General features: G+C 41.4%; 1 protein-coding gene and 1 non-coding gene across 2 annotated transcripts; both read right to left on the reverse strand.

The window, feature by feature from the left end:
• Positions 1-721: 721 nt before the first annotated feature.
• On the reverse strand, positions 722-16,406 carry wnt7aa (wingless-type MMTV integration site family, member 7Aa). The gene is made up of 4 exons (XM_044024971.1): positions 15,925-16,406; positions 15,211-15,437; positions 11,590-11,861; positions 722-3,559 (listed from the first exon to the last, which is right to left on the reverse strand). The coding sequence occupies exons 1-4, from the start codon at positions 15,993-15,995 to the stop codon at positions 3,080-3,082; spliced, it is 1,050 nt and encodes a 349-aa protein (XP_043880906.1). The 5' UTR covers positions 15,996-16,406; the 3' UTR covers positions 722-3,079.
• trnaa-agc lies at positions 9,983-10,055 on the reverse strand. Its single transcript has one exon. It is a non-coding gene; the product is annotated as a tRNA-Ala (tRNA).
• Positions 16,407-17,960: the final 1,554 nt, after the last annotated feature.

The following is a 17,960-nucleotide window of genomic DNA, read 5'->3' on the forward strand; positions in this document are numbered from 1 at the left end:
AGATGCAAATCGAGAAGTGAAGCATGTTAGACGTCGGTGCTGCCGGAGACACTGGCATAATGTCGTGGAGTTCTCAGTGACAGAGCCTCAGCGTCACTCTGACCAAAGCTGTTTGGCCAGCTGCCTTTTCTGAGAGCGTCATTCTATTGAGGCGCAGTGCGGGTGCAGAATGTTTTGTTGCTGATTATTCCGGGAGTTAAGACCCTTTCTGTTGCTTAGACTGAAATCCTTCTTGACATCATCCCCAATTGTAAAGCACCCCCTGCACCCCACAGCCCCCCCTTTACCCACCGCTTTCTCCTCGTTTGCCATTTCCACAAAATAAACAGCATCCAGATTTTATCTGGCTTTTGCATGGTTACCATTTTGTTAATGGGCAGCCTGGCCTCTCGATGAGCCGGCGAGCATTTTTGGGGGGCACAGAGTGGTTGTTGTGGCAACGTCGTTGTGGAGTGAATGAAGCAGATGTCACGGTAATCCATCAGGGAGCAGCTCCACACACCCGCTGCTCGCTGACGAGCACACAGTGCTGCGACACCTCAGTTACACCTACTTCACTTCGCTCTGTCATTACGAAACCCCGAAAGGTGTTTATCAAACACACGGTGACGTCCTGCTTTTCATTCTGAGTCATTTATTAAACAAAATCAAATGCAAAGACGGCGTGAGTCTTTGTGCAAAGGACCAACTGTAACTTCTGATGTAAAAACACAGCAGCCTCTTGAGTCACATGATTTTATTAGATTAGTTGCATACAGGAAAACCCAACAATAAAGGCTGAGTCGGGATTGACCTGCACTTTACTTGAAATCCTCTCATTAACAATCAAACTGTGAATGAATTGAATTAATCCCCCTTAGGGAAAGTATTCCTCTGCATTTGACCCATCCTAGAAGTAGGAGCAGTGGGCTGCCGGGGAGCATTGGGGGTTGGGTACGTTGCTCAGGGGTACCCCAGCCCTTTTTGGCCGGGTGGGGATTTGAACCGGCGAACCTCCGGTTACACGTCAAGTTCCCTTTCCATTTGCCACGGGCTGCCTATACAATACACTGCATAGTTTCTACAGTCATGTCATGCAGCCTTGCTGTGATGAAGGCATCTTACAGTTCTATCTAAACTCACCTGACTGCTCTCTAGAGACCCTACCTCAGATTATTTGAAGGTGATTTAATTGTTAGGAGAGGGCTGGGTATCAAATACTTACAGGAAAATGTCAGTGGAGCCAAGTATTGAAAACTGTCAAGTGTCATCCAGGGCTGCAGCTAATGATGATTTTCAAGTATATGGTTCAATTTGTTGTTTGATCAAACTGTGTTTCCTAAAGCTCAAATTGACAACCCCCTCAAACCAGAACATATTCACATTCAAGAAGCTGAAATCAAAGAGTTTATATATCAAAAAAAACTGATTAGTCAGTTACCAAATTCATTTCTGATTCATTTAGTAGTTGATTAACAATCTATTCTTAATAGATTATTATTATTAATTAACTTGTATTTGTGTTTCCTTCTTTGATTTGCCATTTTATTCCAAGCAAATGTGTTATTTTATTTAATGGCCATCAGCAAGTAGGATGTCTTTTCCGCTTTTTTTATTGCAATGCAAGACGCCACATCATTGATACCCAGCTCAACTCTAACTGTAACTAAAATTTAGCCTGGAAGATTTCTCGTAGCCCATTTACATGTGACAATAATGTGTTTTTAGGGAATCGGATTTCAATCAGAATGAGCTTTACACTACACCAAGGACACATGTTAATACCACATGGTAGCCACTGTGTGTTGAAAGAACCGAGAAGTTAAAGTTGGGGTAGGCAAGATGAAATCTGGCCCCACAGGTGATTTTGACCAATCACAGTTCAGAGAAAAGACGCTCCTAGTGGCTGTTCAACTTAACAGCTGCATGTAAATGACCCTATGGTGGAAAGGTCACCATTCCAGTGTTGGTAACAACGGCCACTCTACAATGAAAACTACAGAAATGCAATATAATGTGTGTCATAGAGTGCCTTGGGTCGTCTCTCACACGTGAACCATGCTGGTCTGTCCGTTCTCATCTGGTGGGAGGGGCTTAGGACAGAAACCTGCTGTTATTTAATCATATTATTTCCTGCAAACTGCAGCTGAAATCAGTTTGCAGTGTTGTTGTTAATCATCAGGTTTAAAAGGCTGATGATTAAATTGTTGTTTGACAAATTATGCACCAAATGACAATGTTTGAACTCAAAAACATTAAATGTACAATGAGAGACTCACAGAAAGGCATGTTCATGTAACATGGGGGTTACATTAGTACGAAAAGGTGTGACGCTCCCTGAAACGGTAAATGCATCACAATACTGCACATTTCAGTGTGACATGATTATATTTTTCTTCTGAGGAGACATCTTTAGAACAGTGTTTCAGTAAAAGATAAAGAAAGGCTAAGGGAAAATATTTTACACAGGGAGAGAAAATAAATAAAACAATAATTATATAAAAATAATCTCTTACAAAATATATTCTGTCATCAACATTGGGGAAATGTAACATCTGGAAGCTCATGTTAGCTTCTAGTGGTGTCAACTTAGCGTGAAAAGTCAAAATTGCTGCTCGGTCACAAACTTTCCAGACAATTAGCAGCAAACTGGAGGGAAAGAAACAAATGTAGAACAATATTAATAAACTGAGTCCTCAATCAGTAGTGTAGTGTTCCTCTGCTTCCCAGATCTGTCGGTCACATTCAGTTGTGAATACTCCAGTGTTTAATTATTGTGTTAAGAAAAAAAAAGAAAAAGTTTTGCTCTTAAGTGCACGTGAATATACTTTGCAATAAAATGTCAGGAATCTATACACCATGTGTCAACCCCACCTGACAATGAAATGTCAAAAATGATCAGTAGTTTTCTCACTGAATAAATAATTAGTTTAGGAAAAAAAGAATATCCTCAGCATCTGAGCTGAGCAGTGTGGACTGCAGAGAATGTATGAAATGGTATCACGGGAAACAGACGTAACATTTCTGTGCTCAACGGTTGAGTCCAATTCAGTGGCAGATTTGCACTGGCATTCTGAAGTACACGAGCAGTCCAGGATATCTATTTACAGGTGTACACCTCTGTCCGCTCACTGCACGTGTTGCATCTGACGTAGCAGCACCACAGGAACTTGCAGTTGCACTGCCAAACACGCGAGTACTGGTGCGTGTTGTGTCCGCGGCCGCAGCACATCAGGTCGCAGCTGTTGGGTTGCTGGGCCGTTTTGTTGCACAGACGACCCTGCGTCCCCATGCTGCCAGTCAGATGGTCGGCCTCGCAGTAGTTGGGCGACCTCTCAATGTAGACCAGCTCTGTGTCCAAGGGCTTCCTGTAGGAATGTGGTTTTTTGATCTTCAGGAACGTAGGGCGCTTGTTGCGGCTAGCTCGCACCGGCTCCACGTGTGAAGCGTGGTTGTACTTCTCCTTGAGAACGTATCCCAGCTGACGGAACTTAGGGAGCGTCATCCAGCATGTTTTGGTGGTGCAAGACCCTGACACACCATGACACTTGCACTCCAGGCGCATGGTCTTCTCCAGGACCTAGAATAGAGGAAAATTCTTGATGAAACAAAGTTTTGTACTGGAAGTTAAAGTGCAGTTAAAACTACTCAAACCAACTTAAATTGAAGTTGAGCTTATTGTGATGTCTATGCCACAGTGTTGTATGTGTGTGGGTAGTTTACCTGTAGGATGTCTGTCATGTATTAAGGTAATCCTTTAAATTTTGCCCCAAACATCACTTAGACTTGAGGATAAACTGAACCAGTCTTGATAGTTATAGGTCAAAATTTGAGGTCACAGTGACTTCACAATCTTTACTTTTACTTTGACTGAAGAGAATCCTTGAATCTTCAAGCTCACAAATGTTCACTTTAATGGATTAGCTGATTATTTATTTGGGTTTTGAAAGGCCTATGTCACAAGACAGTCTTTTAATCCACTGTTCACATTTAGGGGTTGCCACAGTGGATCATCTGCCTCCATCTTGTCGTCTTCTGTTACACCAACTGTCCTCATGTCCTCCTTCACAACATCCATTAACATTCTCTGTGATCTCCCTCTTTTCCTCCTGCCTGTCCATTCACTACCTCTACTTCTAATATTCACCGTACCACCTGTCTCACTGTCATTCACACACAAGTATTTTGTCTTGCTCTTACTAACCTTCATTCCTCTTCTCTGCGGCGCATTCCTCCACCTCTACAGGCTCTCTTCCACCTGTCCCCTACTCTCACTACAGACTACAATAGTATCTGCAAACAACATTGTCCACAGAGACTCCTGTTTGACCTTGTCTGTCAACCTGTCCATCACCGATGCAAACAAGAAGGGGCTCAGAACTGATCCCTGATGTAATCCCACCTCCACCTTGAACCCATCCGTCACTCCAACTGCACACCTCACCACTGTCTCACCATCCTCCTATATGTCCTGCACCACCCTCACATACATCTCTGCCACTCCTGACTTCCAGTCATCACAGTTCCTTTCTTGACACCCGATCATACCCACTAGGTGGTAATTCAAGTTTATTTTTAGCTTCTACACCTAGTAAACATCTTTGAGTTTTGATGGACAAAAATACACTTCACTTTACAGGAGAAGTATTTAGTAATTGCAACATTACACACAGTCTCTTACAAAGTGTTTGTTAGTGTCTTTCCACTGTGAGCAACTAGGAAACATCAGTTTGGTGAAATACTGATGGATATTGCATGAGTAGTTCCAACAGGTTGAGACAACAGTTTTCTAGCATTCCAAATGAATGTAGGCATTCCTGAGATCTCAGCGCTGCTCCAAGATGTCTCTCTATGGCCAGTAGCCATGCAGGTTTGATTCTTTCACAAGAAACAGTCAAAGCTTTACAACACGCACATGAAAGAACCACTCACACAAGCGCAGACCAATCTTTTCAACTTTGTGCACGTTGTGTAATTACAAAAAAATGACATTAGTTTAATAGTCGTGGAATACAATGTAGCTCTTGTGATGTCACATTGATCTCATCAGAATTACCTCGAGCACCCAGGAGCAGTAGACTGTTTTCGCATGGTGGCCATATAAGATACTGCAGCTTCAGCATTGATGCACATGATGCCTACAGAACAATTTTATCTTCTTTTTTTTTTTAAGTGGAATGTGTGTTTGATCCATTCTGTTAAATACCTTGAACTAGAATAGCTGTTTGAGAGCACTAGGGGTGGGTCAAGATATCGATTTAGTGATATTGCCACCCATCCATGGCAAATATCAATATATTCATTAATAAATGAAGTTGCTCTAAAGTAAACAGCCTCTGGAAACTTGGGTGGAAGTTACCTGGCCAAAGAGTTTGCAGCAGAGAAAGCTCTATTAACAGATGCCCCAGCCACGTTCAGTATATATACTTTATGTATATATATACTTTCTTCTCTATGTGAAGGCATAGCCATATATCATGATGTATCGCTATTTGATTGACTTGCAAAAGCACAGAATCATTGTATCGTGATATTATTGGTATCGTGGACCATGTGTCGCATATCATATTGTGAGGTACCCTGTGATTTCCACCCCTATTAGGCACCATCATTATTATTAACTTTAATGAATGAGTTGGGTCTTTAAATATGCTATACATCCATGGGTTATCTCAGGTAATACCTTTTTAATAGAGACTCTGTAACAACTTTTAATAGGCAAGGGGGATTGATTAGTAAATACTGTCACTCGTATGAGCAATGTGTCATACAGTGTTGGACTAATACTAGAGACTGAAAGTCAATATATCCTACATTGCGCTGCTTTGAATTTGTCAAATCGTTGTAAACATGCCTCTCACAACTTTATGCATAGTAAGTTGAGTCCTAAATCACAGGAGTATGATTGCTTTAAATGTTCTCAAAGTTGAGAAACAAACTAAAAAAAATATAAGAAATATACACACTTAGTAAATCACTTCATTTGTGCTTCTAATAAATCAAATATAAACCAAGTTTTGGTTTCAAAAAGAGGGCAACGGTGTGCACACCACAATATCTGTCAGAAAATAGCAATTAGATATTTTCCCCAATTCGTTCAGCCCTAACAATAAGCCACGAAAACCACAAATCTTTGATTTGTTTATGGTAGCTGAAAATCAGTCTGTCCAAACAGATGCATTCAGACACGCGGTATACTGCAATTACTTATGAGTAGTTGTTGTGACTAAAGTGACAGTTTAATCGGTCACTTCATTGAGATGTTTATGGTGACTGCACTGGCAGCGGTGAAAGGCCTTTTCATGGTAAGAGTGGAACCTTTTGGCGGGTTTGGCAAAAGCAGCTGGGGTATTCACTGTGTGCCTCAGGCTGAATGACATCAGCTCACCCTCCTTCCTCCTCCTCACCCTCGCTGGTATTAAAAAGCTTCACCCTGCTTTTTAATTATTCCACTCTGATATGCCCTCAGACTTTCTGGAGTCTCGTGGGGTAATTGTCAAAAGCCTTGGATGCACACAGCTTAGCGTGGTCATGCTCCCGAGATCTAACAAACATATAATTCACGAAGTTCAGTGAAGTGAGATACCAGCCGAAGCTGCCATTGTTTGTCTAACAGAGCCCCTGTAAGCCTCCCGTGGCACTTTTTACACTATTGTTTATTCTTCTCAAGACATTTAAAGGTTGACACTCTGACATCATCTCCATTTAAACATGAAAGCCTCACAACACTAATTACAGAGCTATCACTTTTGTAAGTGCACATTAAGAGATCCGCACACTATCACAGTGTGACTGATGCCAGCCCTCAAATACAGTATGAAGCCGTCTCCCACCAAAGCCTGATCGTCGCACATTAAACAACCCTGTCGCCATGAACGGGACAAGACCACAAACTGCCACTGTGACACTGAATTGCCACTGATGTCTGAGACGGGAAAGCAGTGCACATTCTGTCAAAGGGGCACAAAGAGCCTATCGGCTCCACATGACTCTTTCTTTCTCAGTACAGCTTTGTTTTGTTTCCATTTCGTCTGGCCCTGAGAAACGTTTCCCACTAATTCTCATAGTCGTGGAGCAAGACCCACGACAGTCCGCTGATTGGACGACGAAAAGTGTCACTCCCTTGCGACCGGTGTTTCATCTACGCCCGTCTATTCTCAAATGAATCAATGAATGGCTTGCGAGCACTTCCACGCGCGGTTCTCAGTCGAAAGGCAAGCCTGACCCGGGGCTTTACCGCTCCAAACCAGGCCGTACTGTACCCCACCAAACTGTACCATGATGAAAACATGGCTGAAGCTGTCTTCCTCACAGCAGCGTCACTCGCTGCAGATGCTCAGTTTATGTCTCTTTTTATTTCCAGCTTGTTCTTGAGCTTTACATCACAGCCAATGATGATGAGAAACAATCACAACAATGTCTTCCGTGTCTTTGATTCACGGCTCCGCTCATTCCGTGTGTTCCACATTGAGAGAGGCGGTGGGGTAGCAATGCTAGCAGTGTTTTGGCGACAGAGGTTTCACAGTGGAGCTTAAGCTTTGCTATGCATGACTTTCTCCTGACCTGTATTTTAGGATCACTGTAGTGGTATCACTATAACTTGATACAGTGCCCGTGTGGTTTTGTTATGATCCAGATCAGTGGTGTGGTAGCCATTGGTCTCCCTCTTTCTCCATCTTTGGATTGTGTCATAGTGTGGCAACAAAATCACATCACACTTCAACTTGAAGTTGTTTGAATGATCAGTGAAATACCTTATACATTCTATGTGCATCATCATCATCATCATCATGTGGTCATCAGTGACACATAATCACATGTGATTGTGTTGCTTTCCCATTTAAGTTTCCAGACCTACTGGAGCCTCGGCCCCAGACCCCAACCCATTGCCAATATAAGTTTCACGTCTCCAAGCTGTAGCTTTGCATAGGTACATGGAGTCAGTTATAATATAAATAAGAAAGTGTTTTGTGTCTTCCACTGCCACTGTAAAAATCCCATAATTTAGCTTGGAACACTTGCACCAGATTTTGTTCCTATGGTTAAACCACTACAACCTGATTCCATGTTAGTGCCTTCATTTGTTATTGCATGGATGCTCTCCAGTCCATTTGTGGGTTACTTTCTGGGATTTAGTTAAACATAAGATGTTATGATCATTATTTTCCTTCTTTTTTTGGGTTTGTTTTTTAATCCAGCCATTAAATTACTTCTGAAAGGTGTTTCTAAAGTTTCTCCCTGTGTTCTGGCTGTAGACTCCATATCATTCCTTCCATTTTGCGAGGAATGCTAACTTTACTCACAGGTGACATTTCCTCTGTGTTACAGTTAAGTTAAGTTGAGCTGTGGTGGGACCAACATTTATCTTGACTTCTGTCCTTGTCCCAGTATACAAACGCTGGTGGAATCTATTCAATGAAGTGAGTCTGTCCGGCACCATTCTGTGTCTTTCTAACTTTAAAATATACATTTCTGTAAGCTGAAGGATCATTTATTTGGTCTCCACATCAGTCCAAAAATGAACTGCTCTGGATTCAGCCATGTTGTTTCTGTTAGTCGACTGGGTCTTATTTATAATTCTTATGTGAAAAAGAGATTTTTAATGTGACTCTCAGTCTCAGTGTGACTTCCTTATTAAAATAAACATTTGAAACGTCTCTCATGCTATGACTGCTGCTTCAAATGAGATGTCAGAAGACGGTTGAATCACCACAGACTCCTCACAAATTCTGTTGTGCATGCAAAATCAAATAAAAGCAGCTCTGTCTCCCTGGACAGATATGTTACAGCTAAAGTGGTCATCAGTGCAGCAGCATTTTAGTGCGACACAGTTTACCTCAGACATCCACTGATCTATTATGTGACTTCTTCCAACAAACTGCTCTCTCATGGGGTCACTTTGTGGATGACCCTGCAATTTCTAGTGATTTATGTTTTGGCTCCCAATTTCTGTACAGTGGGTAACAGCATCTGAGTCTGGCTCATACACTCTCATATGGTCCTGGGGCCTCATTTATAAAACTTTGCGCGGGATTCACCTCAGAAGTTGGCACATGTATGAAACACCGGGATAATTAATGTTCATTCTTCTGGAGTGATGAGAAAGACATGGTAAAAGCAGAGAGAAGACGGAAGAAGGGGAATTTCGCACAATGTGAAAGCGAAGGTACTTCCACGAGCAGCGGGACAGCACGTGGAAGTGGGAAGCAGCTCACATTCATCATTATTTGTTTCTAAAGTGCTTCCAAGCCTCTGTGGCCATGTCCATCACAGTAGCATGGCAGTTTCTCACAGAACACCACCTGAGGGCTCAACGTTCACACACAGTCAGCAGGGGTTTTCTGCCCTCGACTCCCTGAATCTTTTTACGACATTATAAACGGTAGATGATTAAAGACCCAACTGCTTTGCAATCTTGCTCTGAGAAACGTTGTCTTTGAACTGACTGTCAATTCTCTCACAAGGTTTGGCACAAGTTGGTAAACAACCACCCAACACTGATTGCAAAGCCAAAGCCCTTGATAGATGCTCCGTTTGTACCCAGTCATGATGCCCTCACTATACCCAAAAACAAATGCACAAAATACCACGAGATCAGAGGCTGACCACAAGGGAAGCTCTGCTTTCTCTAATATACCATAAAATAAAGGGTCAAATATGTATTGTTGTATTTACATTTCTTGACTTAAAGTCTCAGCTGTTTATCACATTACATGTCATTTAGCAGACGCTTTTATCCAAAGCAACTTACAAAGGAATTGAGTATAATCAGCCAGGGGTGGAACCGAACTTGCGACCATGATGTCTTTCGCACACAGGGTACTGGTCTTAACGACTGAGCCATCCCACCCCCTAATTGAATGCTTTACATTTATTTCTATGTTACTGTTGACTTACAATTATTAATTTCTAAGGACACAAGTCATGTCTCGCCCTATTACGACCTGATAACTTGGACTGTAATTTTCAGGAAATACTTAAGAGTGAAGTGGCTAAACACAACTGGAGGATGCGGGCATCGATCCCGCTACCTCTCGCATGCTAAGCGAGCGCTCTACCATTTGAGCTAATCCCCCTGACGATCACAGATCGTCTGACGCAATTTTCTTCTCGTACATTCCCACAGCAGTGCCAAGTTGGGAGTTTACCAAAGTTCAAGTCATTCAACTTAGAAATTTCAGAGTTAGAAGACGGCTTAACCTCAATAAATATACCAATAATCATAACGATGACAAACCACCACACTTGACTTAGATTTATTCATAAAGTGAACAAACAAAATCTTAAACTTAGACTTGCTAAACATAAGGCTGCCATTAGAATTCACAATATGTATTATGTCATTGCGAGACACTACAGGTGTATGAAGTAGAACCATGCAGCAACCTCCTCTGATCTGTAGGTGTCAAAAATACTATAAATAAATAAAAATAATAATAAATAAATAAACAAATGAATAAATAAAACTACAATAGGACCTTATGTGAATGGCACTAAGGATTGTTTATTCTAGTCGTAGCGTAAGTTACATTTGTATTATACATACAACTATATATACAACTTGTTTTTTTGTTTTTAACTGTGCAGGGATCTCTCTTTTTTAAAACAGTGATCATATTCTACATTTGTTTCTTTTATAATATCAGCTTAACTCTGATATGTTTGACCTGGTTAACAACAATATGACTAGTTAAAAGTTTTAGTTGAATGTATTTACTGTACGGTTTAAAGTTATCTTTCCCAATTCTCTGGCAGTTTTTTATGAATTATTAAAATATAATCATGAGATTTAAGTCATGCAAATTTGTCTATGAATAGGAATGTGAATGATTAATCTTGAATCAGTTAATTACCATTAAGAATAAAACCAATTAAAGATGTGTTAACTTGTGAACTGACAATGTCAGTTTCATTTGTACCAGCAGAGCATCAACCACAGTAATAAAGAAGTTAGCTGAGGTGAGATGAAGTGGCCTCTGTAGCTACACCTTAATTAATAATAAGCAAATTTCCTGAAAATTTCATTGTAGTTTCTTTTACATGTTAATCAACAGAAACAGAATTTTGTTTGGGAGACTTTTCAGCAGCAGATTAATCTGAATTTGGTGCTGTGAAAATATTAAGCTCCCCAAGTAACACCGTTATTGCCATGTTAAAATACAGTGGCGTAAATAAGACACTTCAGACGCTGGTATAGTGAAATTAGATTAAGACGGAGCAAGAGATGAGGTGACACTAATTATTATTTAATTTCTCTTTTTTTTTGGTTTTGTTTTCTATGCACTGTGGTCAAAATCCCTCAGCTCCACTGCAATCACACACCCTGGTATATACAGTAGAACAGTATTTCTGATTTTCCTCCAAATACCACCAGCAGAAGCTTGTGTACCACTAGTGGTTCACGTACCACAGTTTGAGACAGTCTGCAGTCTGTATGTGTGTGTGAGATTGAGTTTGTGGTAAAGCTTGAACATGTCAAGTTGTCCATCACTGATGTTTTTTTTAAAACCAGTAGAGCTGTTCTCACATGAGCATCTGGCCTTGGCTCATTACTGGTGATGATGATGTGGAACATGCTAAATTAAATAAAAGCAAGTATTCCAAACATACCTTGCGCCCCACTTCATTGTTATGTAAATTCATGAGAGTCCTGGCGTTCTGCTTAATTTCCCGCGCGTCCACGAACACCTTGGAGAATTCCAGGCCGTAGTTGACGTCTGCAGAGCAGCCTCCCCACTTCCAGCCTTCCTCCTGGTTGTAGAAACCCTGTTTGTCCTTGTCACAGCCGCAGCCGCTCAGACTACCCTGGGTGCAGGCTGCGGTGACCGCATGGGCGACCCCGGCAGCGATGATCGCATAGGTGAACGCGGCCTCCTTACTGCCTGCAATGAAGAGTAAAAGGAACATTTTTTTAATCACAAATGCTGACAATCACGAACTCAGATTCTGCCGAGCCTCCTCGCATACCTGACATAGCTCCCCGAGACCAAATCAAAAATACACCAGTCAGGCCAAATCGAATTCATTAATCACGCTACGGAGTTTAGAATCGTGTTGAAAATACAATGAAGCCCGGAAGAGAAGGAAGCCATTTACCAAGTAGCATGAGAGTTTTTGCAACCATCAGGATTAGTATGATTTAATAACTTCTCCAATTAACTCTCTTTCTGTCCATCACATACATATGATGGATAAAGATGAGACCATTCAGTGGGAGATAACATATTTAATGTTTAGGCCTTATTTTTGGCTCTGGTCCCAGCTGCCATCACACTAGAATCCGCCCTGAGGAGGTGAATCTGAGAGGCATGCAGAGCCTCCCTACATAGATGGATTTCTACTCCATAAATCTGATTTCTGCAGGTCAACTGTGTTTTCTTTCTTTTTAATTAAAATGGAGCATGCGTGGAAACCCTCCAAAAATAACCGTAAGTTGTGAAAATGCTCCAATAAAGTCGTAATCTTTAACAATTAAACCAACGCAGAAGCTCTTAAGGTCACGTTCTTTTTGGGGTCAGTGAAAGCTGAAATCAAGTTTAGTTGAAACAAACTGATGCTGATGTCTCTCAGTGGTGCACGACCTCAGAAGGATATAAATTAAAGGCAAAGCAGACTGATCATCAAACGCAGCAGCACCCTAGCATTACATTTGTAAACCAAATATATTAACGGTTACATCACTTGCAATAAACTCTGTGATCTGTGTTTTCAGTCCATGTACAAGCAGCCAGTGCCCACACTGCAGTAGCCAGCTTGGTCGATGGGAAGGATACGCTGACCTAAAGCCAAAATGCTGCCATACTGCCAACAACGGCCCCGAATTTATGTATTCTGTCAGGTATCAGTGTTCCAGTCTGCTGAAACAAAACAATAGATACTGACGGGCTTGATGCAAGGCAGCGTGCGAGCCGACCTGCTGCCTCCTGGAAATCCGCCTCATCCTTTACTTTTTTTTTTTTTGCAATGCCTCAATAATTTGCAATTATCTCCTCTCACTGAGATTTGTGTAAATCTATCGTTGTGGTCTTTAGTAGTTGCTCTCCTGAAACACGCAGTAAAACACCCCCTGCCAAAGCTGCAGAACCTGGAGGGAGATTTTGTAAACCTGGGAGAAAGTGCTTGTCTGAACTTGAAGCTCCTGAAGGGATGGGATGGTGGGGTGGGGTTTGGGGGTTATTTTATGAACACATACATGATGATCATTCAGCTGAGAGCAGATGAAGAGCATGTCAGTCTGCGTGTTTTGTGCAAGCAGAGTACATTCACTTACAACAGTCGTTGGTTTAACCTGTTTGTGATAATACTTTTGCAGGGATATCAGCAAACGAGGCAGAAACATTATATCGTGCACGCGTTTGCGCTCTCGTGAGCAGCCCAGCGCTTCATTTTAACACAACCATCAGTGCAGAAGTCACTCGAAGAAGCCACACAACAAACTATTCATCGTGCAGCTGTTGTTTTGGTGCAAACCTTCACTGCACTTGACGTTTCATACAATATATTAACATGTGCAAAGTAGCAGTCATTATAAGATTATGTGAACCATAATCCCTAATGACACTTGGGAGTGAAAGATGACTGTGTGTGTGTGTGTGTATGTACGTGTGTGTTCTTGTATTTGTTACTGCTTTAGGGCCTTTTCTGGCAGTAACCCTGACCTTGTCAAGAACGGTAGTCCCCGTGGAGACCAACGAGGAACTGGTTAAGTTTAGAGCTAAGATTTGAGTTGTGTTTAAGATTAGGCATTAAATAAGGAATAAGGCTTTGTTTTGGTCTGTCAAAATGAATGGAAAGAGATGACAGGATGAACTTACAGGACAAGACAGTGGAAGTGAAATACCAGTGTGTTTAAATAACTCTCCACTTATTTCCACTGTGGTGTCTTTGGAGTTTCGCCTCCAGACTTATTCCACAGCTACGCTCAAATCTGGGGGTTTATTTTCCCACCGAGAGCAGATGCTCTTAGAGTCGGCGCTCTCGGGGCTTTCAGACATTCGTCAGGGTCAGCGATTGTGTACCTTGGAGGAAACTCTCTCAGGGACTACTTGTAGACATTTTAAGAGCAGTTTTCCAGCTTTTTTCAAGCACTTTTAGTGTAGAAGCTTCATGTAGTGATAAATAGCTCATGATAGAAAAGGAGTAAATACAAGCATGTTCTGTTTGTGACCTGTAGCTGGTGATAAAACAACACAGTAGTGAGCACAATTAAACATTCTTCAGTAAAAGGCAGCCCTTAATTAACCGCCTGCTGAATATCTTTAGTTTATGGACAAGGCAGCAATTCATTGATTGAGTGAATACTATAATCAATGTATTATAATGAGTAATAAACAATATTTCTATATCTAAATTATACTGAAGTTTATGCAAACACTACCTCAGATATGAAAAATGTTTTCAATATTCATTCTATTCAATTATCTGTCATTTATTGCCCTTATTATCAATATCACCTGATTTGAAACGTTTTATTCTGATAATTATATCACTGGCCCAAGTGAACAAAAAATAACATGACTCAGGCCCCCTTAGAATCCCAAAATGATTTTACTTTACATATTATTAGATACAATACCTTTAGTTTTAGATGCATAAAACAGTGTATGTTATAACTAAAAAAAAGACCACTCTTGATGGACCTGATGTGAGTACTGTTAATTGATTAATCTGTCAATCATTTTCCCTATTGTTTGGTCCATAAATTCTTGACCAATTTTAATCTGTGTTTTTCAAATCTAACATGATGCAGTTTTAATGATTTCTTGTTCTTTTATGTGAAACAAAGAAACCAGGAAATATTTACATTTAAGAAGCTGAAAATCGGAAACCTTCATTTGATGATTTGTTTAAAAAAAAAACCACACTAAAACCGATTAATCATTCTCAAAATAGTTGATGATTAATTTAGTAATCATTCGTGTTTTAAGTGTCAACAAAGCTAAACTGTAAACGTGTAAAGCCTTAATAAAAATACTACATTTGAGATGAAATAAATTATAACTAGTAAAGTGCTATAAAACTAGATTATTTTACCATAAAACCACTAAAATCTCCAGAATAGCTCCATCTCGAGACCTCACATAAGACATTTTTTTGAACACAATGGCACCAAAGTAAACTAATAACCTCAGTTATTATCGTGACATTCGCTCCCTCTGTCTCTGCTGCATGGCTTACAGCCTGTTTTTGTTTGTTTGTTTTTTATTAAAATCACATCAGAGTGCGACGTACCCACTTTGAGCTCTTTTCCGAACACGGTCCTCTCTCCCAGGGCCGAGCAGTTCCAGCGTCCGTGTCGGAACTGGAACTGACACTCGTTGATGGCCATCTGAACCCCCTCTCCAATCACGATGATGGCGTCGGGCCGGCTCTGACAGATCGTCCTCTGACGAGGAGCCAGGCCCGGGATTTTGTTGCAGATGATGCTCGCTCCCAGCGCAACCACCGTGGACAGACCTCTGCGACAGAAGGGCCACATTTTTCAGCGTAAGTCAAAAACGTTAAGGGCGGATTTCGATGGACGTTTGTGCGCATGTAGGCTGTGGCTCATAGTAAAAATGATGGTTAAACACTAAGTGCGTTCTCTAGTTATTATCTTTATGTTCTTTTATTTAAAGAAAGTATCTTAGGGAAAATCCTTCTCTACATGTAACCCATCATCTACGAGAAAACTTCCTAGAATTAGCAGCAGCGCGCGGGAAGCAATGTGGGTTGGTTACCTTGCTCAGGGGTACCCCATCCCTTTAACCTGGTGGGGACTTGAACCGGCAACCCTCCGGTTACAAACCAAGTTCCCTTTCCACGTGAGCACGGGCTGCCCCACACTGTGTGAGGTGAGTGGACAAACACGGCGTATGATAACTACAATGTGGTCCAGCGACATTCTCACACCGGGAACACTCGTGCGTAAAGACAACCTGTGCAACATCCCTCTTACTCACTCACCCGATCTTCAGGTAAACTACTCCAAGGCACAGGAAAAAGTGTAAAATCCAGCGCCGCGTCTTCCTGCTCATGGTGCTCGGGCCACTTCACTTCTCTGCTCTTTTATTTCTTGGCGGAGTCCCGCGGGATCTCCAGGTGATCCGAGCAACAGGCGCGGATAAAACAGCTCCCGGGCGCAAAGCGACGTCTGTGGATATAAACTCGTGTCGATCTCATTTGGTAGGTGTCCGGTGGAGCTGCGGGCCCGCGGCGGTGCATTGGAGCTGAGCTGGTGCTCAGGTGCGCAGCTCCGCCTCTGTGTGTTCCGCGGTGATCGGGGGCCCCGAGAGCGCGCGTCCACCTTTTCACCGTCAGGGCGTGTTCTGCCTCCCTCCTCAGCAGCGGCCCGCTCCAGGTTCCAGCAGCCTGCAGGTACACGCTCAGCTCATCTGCCCTGACACACACACACACACACACCTGCCTGCTTCAGCTCTCTCTCTCTCTCTCTCTCACACACACACTCTCACACACACACACACAGTCCTCTGGGTGATCCGTGAACGTCAGGCTTCCATCCCTGCGCTTTTTATTCATTTTCTAACATAAACGCTCCTCCCATTTATCCTCATCCACCCAAACCCAACTTAACCACCACCTTCACTTCACGTATGTGAAAACGTGTGTGTAATGTTTCACTGCAATAGATAAAAAATAAAATAAAATAAAACACATTTAGAATACTTTTTTGAATGGAAACACAAAATGTTCTTTTCTGTTTCATTGTCTTTCATGTATACTATATTATCATATTGATCCAACTGTCTCAGGAGTGTATGTACACATGTGTGTATGTATATATATATATACATATAAACATACATACACACACACATGAATTACAAGCATTATTTAAAGGAAATATTGAAAATAAGGTTTCCTCTAGTTTAAGTGTTTAAAGCAGGGGTAGGGAACCTATGGCTCGCGAGCCAGGTGTGGCTCTTTTGATGATTGCATCTGGCTCGCAGATTTCGGCTTTTCAGATAAAACATAAAATATTATCACTTGTTTTAATCCATCCATCGATTTTGGAAGTGGAGGAAACACAAGTGAATGACATAAATGCAGCACCGTTCTATTCCCTGGCTTTGGATGAGTCAACAGACGTAAGTCATTTGTCGCAATTCAGTGTGATTGCAAGATATGCTGCTGGTGACACACTGCGCAAAGAAAGTCTTGCTGTTCTGCCAATAAAAGGGTCCACAAGAACCAGAAGTCGCATTAATGGTGAGTATTATAACAACATTATTTAAAAGAATAAATTCAGAGGCTTATTATACTCACATTTAGTTAAATTCAGTCTTAAAATATATTATATGGCTCTCACTGAAATAAATTTGCAAATATTTTGCTTTCATGGCTCTCTGAGTCAAAAAGGTTCCCGACCCCTGGTTTAAAGTGATCAGCAGTAGAGGTCTTACCTGAATGAGGAGTTAAAAGAATGAATGATTCAGGAGTGCAGTGTGAAGGACAAAATTAGTTCTTGAAGGGATTATTGCACCACCTGCTGTCACACCTAAGGAACTGCTGCCATCATCTTCAAGTAATAAACCAGCACTGTGTCAATGGGGTGAACATTTAAATACTGTTAAATAACTGGGATTATAAGTGTTAGAGACTAAGTTTTGACTCATGGTTACAATAGACAATAATTCTTTATTCAGGAAGCTTTATTTCAGAGTTCTCAACCTCGCGGCCCACATGCAGCCTTCTACTCTATTGTTTGTTTTATGTTTTAAACACAGTTGTCCATATGCTATTATTAACTTAATTTCTCTTTCATTTTGCATCATCAATTGTTTTGGGGTTCTTTAAATATGGTATGTATTGTTCTATATCGCAACAAACACATTTACTTTTAAATGCTGTGAAATACCATGTATATCATTATTGTATTATCATGATGGAAAATCGTGATCAATTTAAGCTCTTACCACCCACCCCCACTGTTTTTTTTTTCTTTCCCTCACAAACCATTACACCCTCTTCACATAACCTCT

Source organism: Solea senegalensis, linkage group LG4 (genome assembly GCF_019176455.1).
Source record: "Solea senegalensis isolate Sse05_10M linkage group LG4, IFAPA_SoseM_1, whole genome shotgun sequence".
NCBI classification, from domain to species: domain Eukaryota; kingdom Metazoa; phylum Chordata; class Actinopteri; order Pleuronectiformes; family Soleidae; genus Solea; species Solea senegalensis.

What these genes read in the sequence shown, in the direction of transcription:
- wnt7aa (XM_044024971.1), bottom strand. Translation starts at nt 15,995, where the DNA reads ATGAGCAGGAAGACGCGGCGCTGGATTTTACACTTTTTCCTGTGCCTT. An exon ending in CGGAAAAGAGCTCAAAGTGG is followed by an intron (nt 11,862 to 15,210) that starts GTACGTCGCACT and finishes TCTTCATTGCAG; the next exon opens with GCAGTAAGGAGGCCGCGTTC. An exon ending in ACAATGAAGTGGGGCGCAAG is followed by an intron (nt 3,560 to 11,589) that starts GTATGTTTGGAA and finishes CCTCTATTCTAG; the next exon opens with GTCCTGGAGAAGACCATGCG.